The sequence below is a fragment of the Lates calcarifer genome, linkage group LG17, assembly GCF_001640805.2.
Source record: "Lates calcarifer isolate ASB-BC8 linkage group LG17, TLL_Latcal_v3, whole genome shotgun sequence".
Classification (NCBI taxonomy): domain Eukaryota; kingdom Metazoa; phylum Chordata; class Actinopteri; family Centropomidae; genus Lates; species Lates calcarifer.
Window position 1 is genome coordinate 27342900 of NC_066849.1, and position 17386 is coordinate 27360285.

Here is a 17386-nt window from a genome sequence, read left to right on the forward strand (position 1 = left end):
TTGAGCAAGGCACCACGGCCTGGTCTTCCTCTGTGGATCCGACGGCAGAAACGTGAGCTGTCGAAGCAGAAATCAGAGGCTGGTGGATGTTTCCTGCATAAATAACAGTGGAAACAGGAGCGGTACATTAGGACAGACAGCAGGCAGCAGCAGGATGAATCATCGCTTTGTAAAAGAGGATTAATTAGATCAATTAGATTAATTTCCCCGCAGAGAGGAGGGAAAAAGCTTTGACACTGATGTTTTTAACCACTCGGCTTTTCAACTCCCTTCCTCTCCATTTGTTCAAATAAAAACTCCTCCCTCCTCTTCTCCTCCTCTCTCTCTCTCTTTATGTTCATCCCTCTCTTCTTTTCCTCTTACTGTTTCCTCTTCTCTCTCCTCCATCTTTGTCTCGCTCTGTTTTCTGTCTCGTCCTCCTCTCATCTGTTTTACTCCCCCACAGCAGGTGTCAGACACCGACTGGATTCATTGGCTTGTAGCCGACGTTCATGTTTAGTTTGGTGTAAAATAAAACACTGGGAAATCAAAGTTTACTGAAGTACAGTCAAGGCTTCAGGTTATTTAAATCACCACAAAATCCAGTCGACAAGTACGAGCTGAATCTCGGGTTGTGAGGAGCTTGAACAAATAAAGTTATCTATGTTTTCAAAGCAGAAATCCTGTTACTTTGATTCAGCCAAGTCAGTAGTTTCTGTCTGGATGTTTTCTCTGCAGTATGACAGAGTCCAACAGTGATGATGTGTTTCTGTAGTCCAACCTGAAGTTAGCATCAGCCTGGTTTTGGATTATTCCAGGAAATAAACTGTGAGCCAGCTAAAGTTTCTGATCCTTCAGGTTTAGTTGATCAGATCATCTTCACAGATGAACACCACTGTTCTGATGTTTGAAGTAAGAAGCTAATGTTAGGCTATAAACCAACTACACCACGGTCACATGACGTCAACTCAAAAATAAAACTGAACTAAATCAAATGTTTTTAGTTCAGATTTACTAATGTCCAGTTTTTCAGACGTGATCAGGAAACATATGAAACTTTCCCTCTGACCGCCTCTTCTCCTCCAATCAGGACGGCCGTCTCCGCACAGGTGACCACATCCTTCGCATCGGGCCGACGCCCACCAGCGGCCTCACCAGCGACCAGGTGGTCAAGGTGCTGCAGGGGTGCGGGAGTCACGTGACCATGCTGATCGCCAGGGATCCGCGAGGTCAGAGGTCGACGGGTCCTCCTCCCCCGCCACCTCCAGACTCCGCCCCCGTCTCCTCTTTACCCCCACGACCCCCCGAACTGCCCGTCCAGCGCCCCGTCGTGGCCCCCCAGCGCCGGCTCAGCAAGACGGTGAGCAGGTTTTAAATCCTGGTCTCTGGAGAAGGAGTTTGTTTCCTGTCTCCTCTCAGACTCTGTTTGTGTTTTTCAGCCCAACCTGGAGGGATATGAGATCCACGAGGTTCCTCTGACCAAGAAGGACGGCCAGAGCCTCGGCATCTCCATCATCGGCTACAATCCTCTGACCAGCCAAGGTAGGAGAGGAAAGAAAAAAGTTTTTATTTTGAAGCAGCTTTGGGGCTTTTACTGTGAAGGGCTGATTTATGTGCATATTTTTCAACACTTTTTTTCTTGGTCTTTGTTGGGACTTTTTAAACATTTATTAATAAATAATTTCTAAATAAAATCATGAGTTGAAAAATCTTTGTTTTCTTTTTCCCGTTAAATTCCATCTCTCTCTCTCTCTGTTTCTCTCACTGTGTGTCGGTGTCTCTCGTCCCGTTCAGATGCAGTTGGTGTTTTTGTCAAACACGTGGTTCCGGGCAGCGCCGCAGATCAGAGCGGAAACATCCGAGTCCATGACCGACTGTTGGCCGTAAGAACGACATTAAAACCTGAGTCAGCATTCACTGACAAACTTCTTTTTAATCCTCAGAGTTTCGCTGCAGTTTTTAATGTTGATTTAACAAATTTAGATTTAATGTATTTCCAGCCCAGTCCTGAATCCATGATGTGTTTATCTTGTCTTCCTCTGCATCTTTCTCTCCTTTATTTCACAGTTGGACGGCGTCAGTCTTCACGGGATGACCAATCAGGAGGTGTTGGAGGTGATGAAGCAGACGGGTCAGACTGTGGTTCTCACTGTGGTCAGGAAGAAACCCAGAGCCCTGGAGAGATCCCTGGATAAAGGTAGAAACTTGTTCTGTAAAAAAACCCTGTGCAGCAAAGATGAGATGTTTACAGCTGTTTTACCACTCTGTTCAAAGACACCAGACTCCACTGACAAAAACAGGAATTTTACTGAGCAGAACACAGGAGCTGCTGCCTCCATCTGTTAGTGTGTCTGTGTTACTGTGTGGTACTTTTACTTCAGTAAAGTATCTGATTACTTCTTCCACCACTGAAAGTCACACAGTAACACAGACACACTAACAGATGGAGGCAGTGGTATTCCAGCAGCTCCTGGTTAAATCCCTGTTTTTCTCTATGGAGTCTGGTAGAGAGATATAGAGATGTTTCTGGTTAAACTAACAGGATCTTCCTCTTTAATAAAAACATGGAAAACATGACCCAGGTTCAAAAATACCAGAGTTATCCTTTAATATTTAGTATGTCGTACTTATTAATTAAGATCTGGTAATTTGATTGTTCACAGTTTTTAGTGTCTGCACAGTATAAACTGAAATAAATAATGACTTAAAATTCAAGAGAAAACCAGGTATCATCTTACAGTCTCTGCTAATGTGTTGGCAAGGCTGTATGACCACTAAAGCACAACATGCTCTGAAACAAACAGCAACACGTCGAACCTGCAGGTCTGAGCTTCAGGACTCTGTCCAGTTGATAATCCAGACTCAGCCCTGTGAAAAAATCCAGTGACAACTCAAGATTTTTCTCTTCAAACGCTTTCACAGTGATAAATATCTGTTCTGAAATACCAGCACGCTGCCTGTGATGGATGTTTTTCTCCCATAATGCATCATGTAGCAGAGGAGGAGGAACTGCTCCAATCTGTGAAAGAAATCAGTCAATTAATTCATTAAATACTGAGTTCATCTTTATTATTATGTTAATACATGATGGGAAACACTGATATCAAACAGTTGTGGAGTATAATATAAATTTACCTTCTATAGAGTCACATATCTCAGGCTAAAACGAGCTGAAGTGATTCTCTGTGAGTTCGTGATTACATGGTATTAAAACAATAATCTGCTGCTGTTAGAGAAGTTTTAACTCTGTTAAACTTATCAGAGCCGTGGTTCTTATTTCCTGCCCGAAGCCTCTCTGCCTCTGTCCTCTCACCCAGATTAAGATGACAAATTTGTTTACAACTCGGTGTAATTTTCCAGAACTCTCCACAAAGAGCCTGCAATTCCTCCTCCTCCTCCTCCTCCTCCTCCTCCTCCTCCTCCTCCTGCTCCTCCTGCTCCTGCTCTACCAGCAGCGTCCACAGAGATTAATACTCCCGGTTCAGGGTCATTTTTTTGTCTTGCGATCGGCCGGCGGCCTGCACCGGTCAGCCTCCGGGGGCCAGAGAGGAAACAAGTGATTTTTAAAGGAGAGCTGAAGGAGCATAGAGGCTCTTATCTCCTCCAGACGTCTTTTATTCCATTACTGAGAAAACACAGAGAACTGGAAACCAGCTGAGTTCAGCCTCAAGTTTTTAACTTCTTATATTCTGGTCATTTCTGCAGCTCTCTTATCTACACAGACTTTGGGATGAGTTAGAACGAGTCTGACAGGAAAATAAACTTCAGACCAGTAACGATCAGTCAGGAGGTCAAAGGTCAGAGCGCCCTCACTGTGCTCACATGCAGTTAAGAGTCTAAATTTCCACCTGCCTGAAGAAATTATTAACTGGACACAAACTAAACTTCAGTTTCACATTTTATTTATGCGTTTTTATTTCCATGTTTATACGTTTGAGGCTTGTTGAGAAGCTTCGGGTGAATCGATGGAGCACGAGACTGAAAGAACAATAATGATAATAAACTTTATTTACAAAGAGCTTAAAGGAGCAGTCTGTAGGATTTAGTGACATCTAGTGGTGAGAATGCAGATTACAGCCGAGTGTCCCCTGAACTTTGGCGTCAACAGAAGCATGGTGGACTCTGTGGAAGACCTGCTCCCTGTAGAGTTATAAACTGCTCATTCTCAGCAAACGAAAACACAATGACCAGTTTTAGGTGATTACACACTGATACAAACATGTTTTTGTAGATTAAATTCCATTTCTGCCCATAGATCCTGTCAATGTTCCACACTGGAGCTTTAACAGAAAGAAAAAGTGAATTTAAAAACAAAGACAAATAGAGAACAGAATAAAGTTAAATGGAAATATAAACTGTCAGAGTTTTAAAAGACACCAAAGGCTCAGTCAGAAGCCGAGCAGAAAGAGATGCATCTTCTTATATCTCCTCTTTGTGTTTGTGTGTCAGTGGAGAGGCAGTCGTCTCATGTGTCACTGCGGAGGTCCCTGGACATGAGGACTCACTCGTCTGGGTTTGGCTCCTCAACGATGAAGCTGGAACCGATGTACCCGAACGCAGCACAGCTGAGCAGAGCTGAGTCCACGTACTCGTACAGTTCAGACAGTGAGTAATAAGACACATCTGTGTGCTCCTCAGTCTCTCAGTTTTAGGATGTTAACGTCCCCGACAACCTCTGTAGTCTCATTTAGACGCTCGTTAGCAACCGCCTTTTTTAAGACACCTAAAAGGGTTATCTCCAGAATATAGGGGAATGATCTTCCAGCTGTTCCCAGCATCTCCTCCAACACAGGCTCCTTCCTAACTCACCTGTCTCCACACATTTTAACTTGGTGGAGTCACAAAATATCTGATCATCCACCAACTAAGCTCCCTCCAAAGAGTTGGTGGAGTTTTTCTCCCTGTGAGGAAACTTTATTTGGCTTTGTCATCTAATTAAAGAGCATGTAACTAAACGTACACACCTCCCTGAGAAACACATGCACAACAACCATGTACATTTACAAGTGAAACTGAAGACATATTGAACAACTCCTGAGGCCAAACAGTGTGTTACCTTTTAGAGATTAACTGCTGCTGTTATAAATGAATGTTTACAGCCACAGACACAACTTCTCTGCCAAGAGAAACACTTCTACCTTTTTATTTCTGCTTTATTTTTACAGGCCACTTTACTCATTAGTATTTAAACATTATTTACTCAGAAGATTAAGAAAAATTAAACATTTCCTAACAAGAGTGAACTGTAGGATTCACGGAAAGAGCTCCGACTAAAGTGTCCTTAAATCTAAAGCCATGATTATCAGTGTGTAAAAAAGTGTATATCCTGCAGACATGTCAACACAGGCCTCTAACAGCACTCCTGTCTGAATTATTTCCTCTCTTTTTATTCCTCATTAGCTTTACTAAGTGGCCAAAACGCCACGCTAACACTTAGCATGCCGCCTGCCTGCTCCTGGCCGACAGATGTAAAGTGTCTGAGCTGCCTGACAGCCTCGCAGCGATGTATTACCCTGTTTATTCAGCCAAACGCTGCAGATTAATTGCGCTGCGAAGGCCAGGGTTAGCAATGCTAATTTAATCAGAGGCTGTTGTTGTAACACCGCCAAGACCTGCTGCAAAATACCTCAACATGAGAGGAGATTTGTGAGAACATGGAGGTGTTTTTCTTGAGCTCAGCAGTGGCGGTTTCCTCCCTGAATCCAGCCCGAGGGGGTTCAGAGGGAGCAGACCGGCGACTGTTCAGCAGGTTTTTCTCACAGCGTCGGTCTGTAATCTGCTCCGACTGTCAGTGTTTCAGTCGCTCTGCTCCGGAAAACCCATTTATCCTTCTGAGATTTAAGATGGTATTGTTGCAGAGGCATTTTTGTGTGTGTGCGTGCATTAATGCAGTTAAACACACACATCCACAGTCTCCTCGGTTGAAGTTGCTTACTTTACACTTTAGATCTGAGTCATTTAGCTTTTTGCTTCTGACCAGTGAATTCCAATGAGGTGACCGTCGTCCTGGAGCAGAGACCAGCTGAACTGTTTATACTGCAGCAGAACCAGAGGAGAACCTGTTCTCTCTGGTTCTGCTGCAGCTGAGTAACAAACCAAATACTTTACTGTTAGTACTGTTCCTCCTGCTGAACTACTGCACAACTACATTTCATCTTTTCACCTCGACCCACCTCTGACTGATTCTGAGACATGAATGAACACATGAACATACAGAATGATCATGACGAGTTCAGGACCATATTTATTTAAGTTTCTGTTTTTTCTACTTTCTGCTTCAGATCCAGAGAGAATTATGGGATGAGGTGCTACTGTTATGATTTTTTTCTTTTGGGATATTTTAAAGATAATTTTTATTTGCTTGCAGTTTGGGTTATAAAGGGGTTGAAAGGTTTCCAGTAAATTTCCAGAAACTCTCCACGGGATGTTAAACTGGGGAATTTGGGAAATATTCCAAGTTGTTAACTTTCCATGGAAATTAACACAAATTAACAATAACTAAGGCAAATTCATTGGAATCAATGCAAATTATCAGAAATGATCAAAAATTAACATAAATTAATGCAAATTAATGTGAATTAAACTGAGATAACCTGAAATATGGGGTAATTTAGACAAACTGTGTCAGTTTAGTCTGCAAACTAATAAACATTTTAAAAATGACATTTTAGACTTTGATTTATTTGTGAGTAAAACTTTAATCACTGAACAAGAAAAAAACATGCTGAATCAAACTGTAACCTACAGTTTTGTATGAGAACAGAAAACTGGCAGAAGAAACCATTATAGTTCAGCTAGCACCATGCTAGCTAGCCTCTTAAACTGTCAGTGAACTGCTGTTAGCTTACATTTAGCATCTCTGATTTAGCAGCTAGCTGCTTTATAAACAGATATAGATGTATGTTGTTGCTGGTTAATCTTTAATATGACAGATCAGATATATTGATCAGTGTAATGTGACCCAGACTGACTGACTGGATGTAGTCTGTGGGCTCAGATACAGTAGTAGCAGGAGTCTTCTGTTCAGAGTCTTGAGTAAAACGCTGGAAACTCTGCAGAAAATGAAATGAAAACATTTGGAGCAAAGAATCTGAATCTGAATCAGCGAGAAACTCTGTAATCACAGTGGAGCTTTAGAGAAACCTGATTTCCCAGCCGTCCTTACAGGGAAATACAGTCAGAAATACCACGTCTTCTGTCCATGTACTTCTACACATACCACCACTGTACTACAGTATTCATTCATGCTGCAGTACTACTGGTTCATTTGTTACAGTGCTGGAGGTTTGAGTTGATGAGCTGCAGGAAGCTGCTGTGTTTTAATGGCTGAATTGTAATTTTGCATCTGTTCCACTGCTTACACAGGCTGTTCTCTATCTGTGTGTGTGTGTGTGTGTGTGTGTGTGTGTGCAGCTACAGAGGCAGAACTGAGAGCTAAATGGGATCAGGCTCTGGGACCACGGTACCAAGTCCTGGTGAGACCACACACAGACAAACACTTTCACTGATAACATCCATCTTGGATTATTGATTAAGTGTTACTCTATGATGTACGAGGTGAGATCAAAAAGTTCAGAGACTGCACCTTTAACAAGCAAACACCGTACCTGATATTTATTTAGCCACCTTTGTCTTCAAAGTAGCAGACCAAACAACATCAGGTGGTGGAATACAAACCCAAACATCAGCTACCTATAATACAGTCCTGAGATCCTTACTCAGACGGTTCAACTGCCATTCACACGTCGACCCATGTGATCCTAATGATTCACATGAGGACAGGGTGGGTTAACGACTCAGGACCACCTCCAAGAGGTTAAATACCTGGGACGCCCCAACCAGCTTTTAAAACTAAGGAGGCCTTTTGCAATGAGAGCTGAAACGTCTTCAGGTAAACTAAAAGAGGACCCGTTGCCTTCGACTCTACTCTTAGACTGCCATGATGCCTGGAAGCCCTGCTCTGAATGATGACCTTTCAGCTTGAATTTCATCTCAGGGGAGAGGAAGAAGTCGCAAGGAGCTGACCATCTGCTGCAGGACTCCTTGTTCTTCTTGTCTCTGAAGATAGTTCTTCATGTTTGGGCTCTTTGTCCTGCTGCAGAGTGAATCAGACGCCTCCTGTAGGGACTGATGATGGAGAAGAATCTGAACAACTAAAACCTTTGCACATTCGCTTTACTTCGTTTATAACACCACTTAGATTCAGATCCAGACCTTATACTGTGTGTGTGTGTGTTTTCAGGTGGTGAAGTTGGATCCTGTCATTGAAGATGATGCAGAGCTGCAGAAATCCTCCAAAGTGAGAAGTTCTCTTTTTCCAGTCTGATGACTGTTGGATTAAACTGTATGAGTGTGAGTTTGGCAGCTGAATCATACGATCTGATCCTGTACCTTGTATTTTATCACACAGCTGTTGCCCGTCCACACTCTGCGTCTCGGTGTGGAGTTGGACTCGTTCGATGGTCACCATTACATCTCCTCGGTGGTCCCCGGAGGCCCCGTGGATAAACATGGAGTGTTGAGACCAGAGGACGAACTCCTGGAGGTAAAAACATGTACACAGAAAAGAGTTGGATCCACTACAGTTTGGTGTTTATATTTGACCAGCAGAGGTCAGCACTGAGGATCATTGTGTGTTTGTAGGTGAATGATGTTCAGCTCTACGGTAAGTCTCGTCGAGAGGTGGTGTCGTTCCTTAAAGAAGTGCCTCCTCCGTTCACTCTGGTCTGCTGCCGACACCCGACCTCTGACCTGGAACCAGAACCAGAATCTGAACCAGAGTCCGAGCCTGAACCAGTGTTACAACCAGGACGTGGACCGGCAAGACCACGAGACCTCCAGCCCAGTGTGGAGGAGGTGAGGGCATCTGGGAACGTCGTTCATGATCATTCATAAGAGAAATGTTTGTTGATATAAACGGTGTCGTGTTTTTGTCAGATCGAGTTGAAGCTGTCGTCGATGCTCGGCGGTCAGACGGTCCTGAGAGACGACAGCGGTGAGCAGCAGCAGGCAGTCAGACAGGTAACACATCTCACCGGGCACCTGGTGTGTTTGTTTGATAACTGAATTTTGAATTTTGCTTTTAGAGCTTTAACCTAGTCTGACGGTCTCTGGTCATTTCTGTGCATTAGGAGCAGGTTTCTCCTGTGGAGGAGGTCCAGAAGGAGGAGAAGATTCAGTACAGCCGTGAGGAGGAAGAAGATGAGAAGCAGGATGAAGACGAGGATGAGGATGTGGATGAAGATGAAGAGGAGCTGGCTCTGTGGTCTCCAGACGTTCAGGTGTTGGAGCTGCAGAAGGAGAGCGATAAAGGCCTCGGCTTCAGCATCCTCGACTACCAGGTAACGACGACTCTGATCTCTTCCTCCTCCTCTTCCTCCTCCTGTCTGCCTCAGCTTTCTCTTTTTTTCCTTTTATGATGAATAGTTTTTACATTTCAGAAAAAACAACATGGATAATGCTCATATGAAATGAGTAGTTGGTTAATTGATTAGTCGACTGACCAAATGTCTGTTGGTTCCAGCTTCTCAATTGTGAGTTTCTGATGCTTTCTTTGGTACGTTACAGTAGGGAAGGGACGATTTTAATGCCCATCACCAAAATGCAGGGTGTGTAACCGTGCTGAGGAAAACACAACTATACTTGAACCAGGGACGTTCCTGAAGTGGAAGGCTCCTGATGTCTGTACAATATTTCAGAGTCTGTTCAGTACTTGTTGATATTTTCAGTCTGGACCAAAGTGGTGGTCAAAGTTTAGATGAGTCTGTTTCTTACACTTTAAACACTGTGTCCTCTGTGTGTGTGTGTGACAGGTACAAACTGAAATACACCCACACAGAGTTAATTACCTCCCTGTGGTTGTTTGGTGGTGAACACATGGCGAAGCTTGCCTGGCTCAGCTCGCCGGCTCTGTGGTCTGCCGATGGAAAATAAACCAAACCGAACGATCTCTGCAGAAAAGTACAGAGAGGTTTATGAGTGTCAGCTGTGGACAGCAGGACGGAGAGTGACTCATCTGCTCTCAGATCAGCAGGAACTGTTCTTCTTCTCTGTTTGTCTGCTGCTCTCAGCGTCACAACAGCTTCTGTGAAAACATGACACAACTTCATGTTTTCACTGGTTCTGCTGTTGTTTTTACTCAGTGTTACTCTGACTACAGAAAACAGTCAACACTTAGTTCATTGGATTTAACATTTAGCATCAAAGATGAAATAAATTCTCTGACACGTGATGTATAACATCACAGTCTGACACAATATAATAATCTGTAAGGCACACCTTTATTTTGAAATTATCCTGGCACGTGTTCTTTCAGTTTTCTTATATCGAATGTGAAAAATTAAATCTCAGAATGTGGCCCTTTATAGTGAACAGGATTTATCTATTTTTATCAAAAGAGAATTATGTTTCAGTTAAATGTCTGGTTGAGCTCAGGAATAAAAATGTCCGTTGATATTTTAGTTGTTTGTGATTGGATATGAATGGAAGTGATTGTGTTAAATCAGCAGATGATACTGTCTCATATCGATCACTGGCTCCTGAATCGAATCGAATCGAAATCATATCATAGCACAGTTTATGCAATCTGCAAAAGTCGAATCATTGTCCATTGAACTGATATAATGTTGTACCGGTTTAGATTAGATTTTGGAGGTCAAAGGTCACTGTGGGAATTCACATGCTGTTCCGTCAGTGTGATGGACGGCTTTAAATACAACAATACGCCGACGACTTCATATTAATAATTGCTAATTGTATGTTAAACTTTGGACAGCGGTTTCTCTCTGCTCTCAGTCTTTTTTCTGTTTATGAGATTTAACATTTCACCATCAGAAAGACAGAGTGTGAATGAGTGTGTTTCAGGAAATGTTGAACCCTTTAAAGTTTAATCTGATTCATGTGAAGTTAAATCATCTTGTTTTGTTAAACTGAACGTTTTCAGGGTTTGAGACGATCCCAGACTCCATCGCTGTCTGGGGAGTAAATTTGGGAAACCCTGGTCTGCTGTGTTTTTCTCCCCCCTCCACCCCTTCACTTTATCTCTAGGCACAGCTTCACCTCCCAAGACCTCTGCCTCCCCCTCGCCCCTCCTCCCTCCTTCTACTTCCTCCCCCTCAGTCAGATCCAGCTGAGGCGGTGCAGGGAGCTCCAGGTTAACTCCCTGTTGGTCCACATCCGTGTCAGCCTGCACATACAGTATCTTGCCCAGGAGGCCTGTGTGTGTGTGTGTGTGTGTGTGTGTGTGTGTGTGTGTGTGTGTGTGTGTGTGTGTGTGTGTGTGTGTGTTTGTTAGCAATATGGTGATTTCAAATTTTCAGGATAATAATGATAAACTCTCCTAAAATATTAAATATTGTGAATATTTTTTTAAAATAACTGTAGCTTCGAGTTTAACGAAGGCAGAAACAAACATCTGTCCTGACTCACTTCACTCCTCCTCCATCCATCCCTCACTTTCCTCCCTCCTTCCCTCACCTCCTGACAGTATGAAGGCAGAGCCGGTTGTGTAGCTGACCTCTGACCTCTGCTGTAGGAGGATCACAGTATCATGGAGGTCAGGATCAGGGTTGTGGCGGCAGACAGTCTGGCAGACTGAGCAGCTGTAGGTGTTCTGGGTCTAAGTGTTGGGGGGGCCTCCAGTGGGGGCCCATAACGGAGATAAATGAAGTGATGTTGTGATTTTGCAGCTGTGAAGCTTCATATCATCTCAGCTGGACAGGTCGGCATTTACTAGAACTCCCAGTCTGAACTGGGCTGTGGTTTCACAGGGAACCTGTTCAGATTTACCTTCAGGTCCAGGTCCAAGACCAGGATCAGGTTTAGGTTCAGGCTCCAGCTCAGGTTTAGATTTAGGTCCAGGTTCAGGTTCAGACTCAGGTTTGTTACCATTAGACGTTAGATTTATAGTCTAAATTAAGTGTCTGTGACGTCCTCTTGTTTAAACCACTTGCCGCCATCTTGGCTCTAACTGGAGTACAGAGGTTTTATTGTAGTTGTATTATTTTAAAATGTGTGTAGAGTTGTGAAGCCGTATCTCTGTCTGTCTGTGTGAACTCAGATCAGACGGCCAGTGTCTCAGCAGGAAACTCTTCCTCTAATCTGAGACAGTTAGCAGGAGAAGTTAAGGAGACAAGATGAGACGAGACGGGTAGAATATGGACGGACATATAGATGGATGGATGGATGTATTCAGATGGATGGTTGATGTAATCAGGACAGATTGTGGTGTTGTTGGGCTGTTGGCCGACAGCCCGGGCTCAAACAGCCGAAACTACTTTAACTCCACACAAAACCTGGACAGGTGGACTGTGGTGGGAGCTCAGGTGTAATTTTCTTTCAGTTTTATAATCCTTGGCGCCAAACCTTTTAAAGCATTAGGAGTATTTTTTATTTTATTTTACGTTAATGTTGCCTGAAAGGAATGGTTCGCCCCAAATCAAAGAACAACCAAATGTATATTTCCCCCCTTATCTCTGGTGGTGTCCAGCCATGTGGATAATTTACATTCTTTGGTTGAAGCTCTAATATCAGCTGCTGAGGTTTCTGTTGCCAAAACAACAACAAAAGAGCTGCACAGAATTTCATTTTCATTTTTAAAAAATGACAGTCTTAAATTTTTAGAGATATAATTATGTCCACTTTCTAAAAAGTTGTCACCTTTCTCACTTACAGCATCAAAGTTATTAGTTTTCCAGAACATTTCCAGAAATGATTCCACCTCACAAAAATCTCCTTTTTTTCTGCACTTTCTTTTTTCTTATTATTTTATTTAACCAGGAAGTCCTTTGAGATTAAATCTCTTTTTCAAAAGGAGGCCAAGACAGCACAGCATGTCCAGGTTACAAAAATGATAAAAGTAGAGCTCATTAAACAGAAACAGTTGAAAAGAATAGAGCATGTTCAGAACAAAGGAGAAGCAAAAGATACATGAAACAAAATGCCAGTTTAGGAACATTATTCTGCTTCTGCCTTTTAAAATATGTCTTCAGTTTTAGAAAATGTCACTGTTGTTCTCCACAACAAGACAAGATGAAAACTGTTTTTTGTAAAGGGTGTCGCTGACATAAAATATTGGCTTTTAATGTAAAATATCTCACACACAAAAGTGAGAATACTCTATAATAATAATAATCTAATTACTTTCATCACTTTAAATGAATAAAAAACTCAAAATAGCCAAGAAAATATTACTGCTTCTACCTCCCAGTAATGTCCTAAATTTCCAAAAATATCTTCACTTCCCATCATGTCCTTTACTTTCCAAAAATGTCCTCATGTTCCAAAATTGTTCGTACTTTCATCACTTTTCATCACTTAAATGAGAAGAATCAAAATAACCAATAAAATATGATCGTTTTACCTTCCAGAAATATCTTCTCCTGTCTCTTGAAATGTCCTTGTTTTCCTAAATTCTCCCCACTTTGCAAAAATTCTCCTCACTTTTGTCCTCAGTGTTTTTAAATGTCCTCACTAATGTTCTCATGCTCTAAAACTCACAAAGATAAAGTAGAAACACAAGAACCAAATCTCTTCTCTGAGATGGAGATTTTATTCATTTATTTCCACTCACTCTATCTTCTGTGTTAGTGGAGAGTGTACAACATGTACTAATGTTTCCACTGCATCATTGGCATATTTAACAAAACATTACTGTCTCAGAATAAGATGGAACAGACTTCTTGAATTTTTTGAAAAACACTAAATAAAACAAAATCTTTTAGCTGTGTTGTAATATTTAGATAAAAACAGAGTAAACAACAACAACAGTTCTGATCTGTTGTTGATTACATAAATAAAATACAGTCATAAAGACGTCTTAAAACTTTTCCTCCCAGTTTAAATTACATGAGGTTAAAAAAGAGTCAGAAACAGACTCGGGTTCATCTGAGTGAAACCGACCTGCAACACAAAATAAAGTGAATCAAGTTCTCTCACAAATCTTCACTGTCCTCCCCCTCTCTCCTCCCCTCTCTCCTCCCCTTCTCTCTCTCTCTCTCTCTCTTCTTTCCTCTATATCTCTCGCCCAAGGGCATGTCGGTGCGGTGTTCCTGCCAAAGTGTTTCCTGTTACTGACTCTGCGGCTGTCAGAGTTGAGTGAAAGATGGTTGGAGGCAATAAGAGAAGAGCTGATCTGATCTGTCTGTCTGGACTCAGGGGCTGAAAGTTTCCACTATAACCTGACACCTTTACAAAAAAAATGTGACCAGTTTCATACCTGAGAAATGGGTTTTCTTCTTTTCTGAGCGGACGAACGTCTGAAGAAATACTGATCATCAATAGGACAGGAATTGACTTGTTGGATCAGGTTTAGTTAGGTGGCTCAGGTCCATCCAGTGTCCGTTTTTAATGTTATCAGTTACACCTGTGGTTTACTTGCCAAAAATGTCTCCTGTGGGGCGGGTGGGAGCTCTTCTACAAAAGCCTTTCTTCTTAGAAAGTTAGTGATAGTCTGAAAGAGCGTGAGTAGAAACACAACGAGGCTGTAAAGGTGGACTGGTGAGTAGATGGGTTTTCATGTTAACGTCCCCGACAACCTCTGTAGTCTCATTTAGACACTCGTTAGCAACCGCCTTTTTTAAGACACGTAAAAGCTGATATCCAGCCAGGAAACTTTGAAAATATCAAGAATTAGAACCAGAGTTTTGTTTGTTACAGCCACAACACTTCCTGCTCCAGAAGCTGGGGATCATGGGTAATATACACTGTTTTTGGTCCCATTCAGATGCATTAGAGAGTCAGTGAGGTCCAGGACTAATGTTGGTGATCAGGTCTGAATCACAGTCTGTCAGTCAAGTTCCTCCACACTGAATTGGGAAAAACATTCCTTTATGGAGCTGGTCAAACACAAACTGTTTGCACAAAGCTAGAAGAACAGTATCATCTAAAACATCATTGTTCACTGAAGCAGTAAGAGTTCTTTGGAACCAAGAGGCTCAAACCTGTAGAAACAGACCTGGACTTAAGTTTTATTGACAGGAGTTTCTGAATATTTTTGCCCATAAATTGGATATTCATTATGAGAAAATGTAAAAAGTATTGGAAGCATTTTGTTAATCTTCTCAAAACTCAGAAGCTCAGAGATAAAAATATTAAATCTAAAGTTCAGTCTCAGAGCTCCTAAAAATACTTTGACTCTGTGTTTATTTCAGTTGTAAAATCAGAGTTTCCATCATAAAGGTCTTAAAAAGTCCAACTCTGTGTAGACACCCTGCAACCTACATATCAAAAAAAACAAAAAAAACAAAAAAACAACCCCAAAACGTCCTCATTGTTATCTGTACTTTTGGCAAAGTATGTTTTTAATTTCTTTTTTCACACTTTCTCCTACGTTTTTCTGATTTCTCCTCTCTCTGACAGCAGAGGCCTTTCTTTTTCCGGAGGATCTTGTAGGAGTAGAGGACTTGAGTTCTGACTCCTCACCACCTGTAGCCATGTTGCTCGGTCTAAAAATACAGCGTGGCTTTGTTCTGACAGCCTGAAACTTGGCACAGCAGCTCGTACTGCAGCGCGGGCGATGCCCAGGGTTCAACACTGGGGAATTCACAAAATGTACATCTACTCCAACCAGGAGAGGGTTTTGTGGTTGGTATATGAGTCTCTGAGGGGGTCTCTGGATTCTGGCAGGACTGGGCCGTCCTCATGGTTTCTCTGATTAAACAGACGAGTTTATCTGCTCACAATGTCAACTTCTGGATGAAGTTAGACAATCGTGACTTTGCTCCAGAGTTCTGGTATTTTAAAACTTCTGGACTTAAAAAAGACAAAACATATGCATTTAAAAAAGCTCAAACTAATGTCTAACAGAGGAAGAACAGTTTATTTTGCAGGTTTGTAAATTTATAATAATGGAGGTTTCAGGGAAACATCTCATTTGGTATAATTTATTATACAGCTGATGGATTAATGCCAAACTGTACAGTAGGTTGGTTGAACTTGCAAAAAAAAATGTCACTTCTAGAGGTCAGCATATGAAGAATAAAAGAAGAAGAAGAAATTCATGATGAATAGATATTTTCTTAGATTTAAATTTAGTCGTCTTTGAAGGAAGGTCCTCTAGAAATTAACAACTGCTGCGTCTCCTCAAAGTTAATTCAGTATTAGATGATCTTCTTTTTTTCAAGAAATTACAGAATAAAGCACCACCCAGTAAAACCAGAAGAAACATTACACTGTCTATGAGGTCTCACTGTCTGAGAGTCTGTCGACATTAAGCGTTGTCTTCTCTCTGACTAAAACTACCTTTTTTTTTCTCCGTCCTCTGCGGAGCTTTCCCAAAACGGCCTCCAGAGTCTCTGAGTCTTAAAACATCCAGCTCAGTGTTTCAGTTTGTTCTGGGTCAGTGGAGATTTTATAAAACAAGCTGTGGGACAGTAAAGTTTAGAAGACGAGCTTCAGTCCTCTCTGACTTTCTCTGTGATTGTTCAGGTTAATTGTTCTTGTAACAGAGCTGTGGTCATTCACCTGATTCATGTGGATTTCGTCAGACAACTCTGTGATTATTAAAAAAGGGATTTTATCAGCAGCGTAATTAAATAAGTATTAAATAAGTATTTCAAACAACAATAACAGAAAAATATCTAAATGAGAAGAACTATATATATAAAACAGAGAGAGCAGGAAAACTCTGAACACACATCTCCAACATTTTCTTCAAACATTCGTCAGCTGTCTCTCACTTCTGATGTTGGCTGTGATGCGGTTTTGTCTTTTTCCAACTGAAAAGAGGATGAAAAGGAAGAGATTTAACTGTTGTTCAGGTGTTTCACTGTGGACAGAGCTGAAACCATCAGGAATCACTGATGTGGAAACTGTTCAGTTTAAAATGTACATGCACACGACGTCGTCTTGAGTTTCAATTAGTTAATAACCTTTGTCGAGTTCATAGCAAATAACCAAGACGCTCTGAGTAATTTAAGACCCAAGTCTCAGGTTGAAGGTTGACAGTCTGTCGCACCTGTAACCACACCCAACCATCCAGGTGAGAAACCCCTGAAACTCAGTGAAAATAAGGTATTTAAATTGAGCTCTTTGAAGCTTCATCTATAATTTGAGTTTGGAAGTTCTGAGAATAATAATCCGAGCTGCTCGTATCAGTCATTCAGAGCTTTGAGCTGCATCTCAGTCTTTAGCAAACAGAAGTCAGAATCCACTGTTGTACAGAGACGAGGATTACGACTTTTACACAAGTGATGTGTAGACAGTACGCACAGAGACTGAAGGGTTTGTTTCTTCTGACTTCCTGATGATTGATTGTGCACAAAAGGAAAAAAAAACATGATAAAACATGTTACCACTCAGACAGATCAGATTTCTAATTATCCACAGCCTGAAACTTGAGTATATTGTGATATTAGATGTTATTTTAACCACTGAGAGCTGACGGGGAACAGGTTCTGTCATGCTGCGT

At 41.8% G+C, this 17386-nt stretch overlaps 1 protein-coding gene across 6 annotated transcripts in view; it reads left to right on the top strand.

Moving 5' to 3' along the window:
• Positions 1-17386, top strand: part of patj (PATJ crumbs cell polarity complex component) — a 97836-nt gene that overhangs the window by 13557 nt on the left and 66893 nt on the right. For all 6 annotated transcript variants that reach the window (XM_018676132.2, XM_018676162.2, XM_018676142.2 and 3 more), the window contains exons 8-18: positions 1070-1339; positions 1419-1521; positions 1774-1862; positions 2047-2176; positions 4429-4584; positions 7393-7454; positions 8222-8278; positions 8390-8524; positions 8623-8835; positions 8917-9000; positions 9111-9320. In XM_018676132.2, coding sequence (XP_018531648.1) covers positions 1070-1339; positions 1419-1521; positions 1774-1862; positions 2047-2176; positions 4429-4584; positions 7393-7454; positions 8222-8278; positions 8390-8524; positions 8623-8835; positions 8917-9000; positions 9111-9320 — 1509 coding nt within the window. The remainder of the gene's footprint in view (positions 1-1069; positions 1340-1418; positions 1522-1773; positions 1863-2046; positions 2177-4428; positions 4585-7392; positions 7455-8221; positions 8279-8389; positions 8525-8622; positions 8836-8916; positions 9001-9110; positions 9321-17386) is intronic.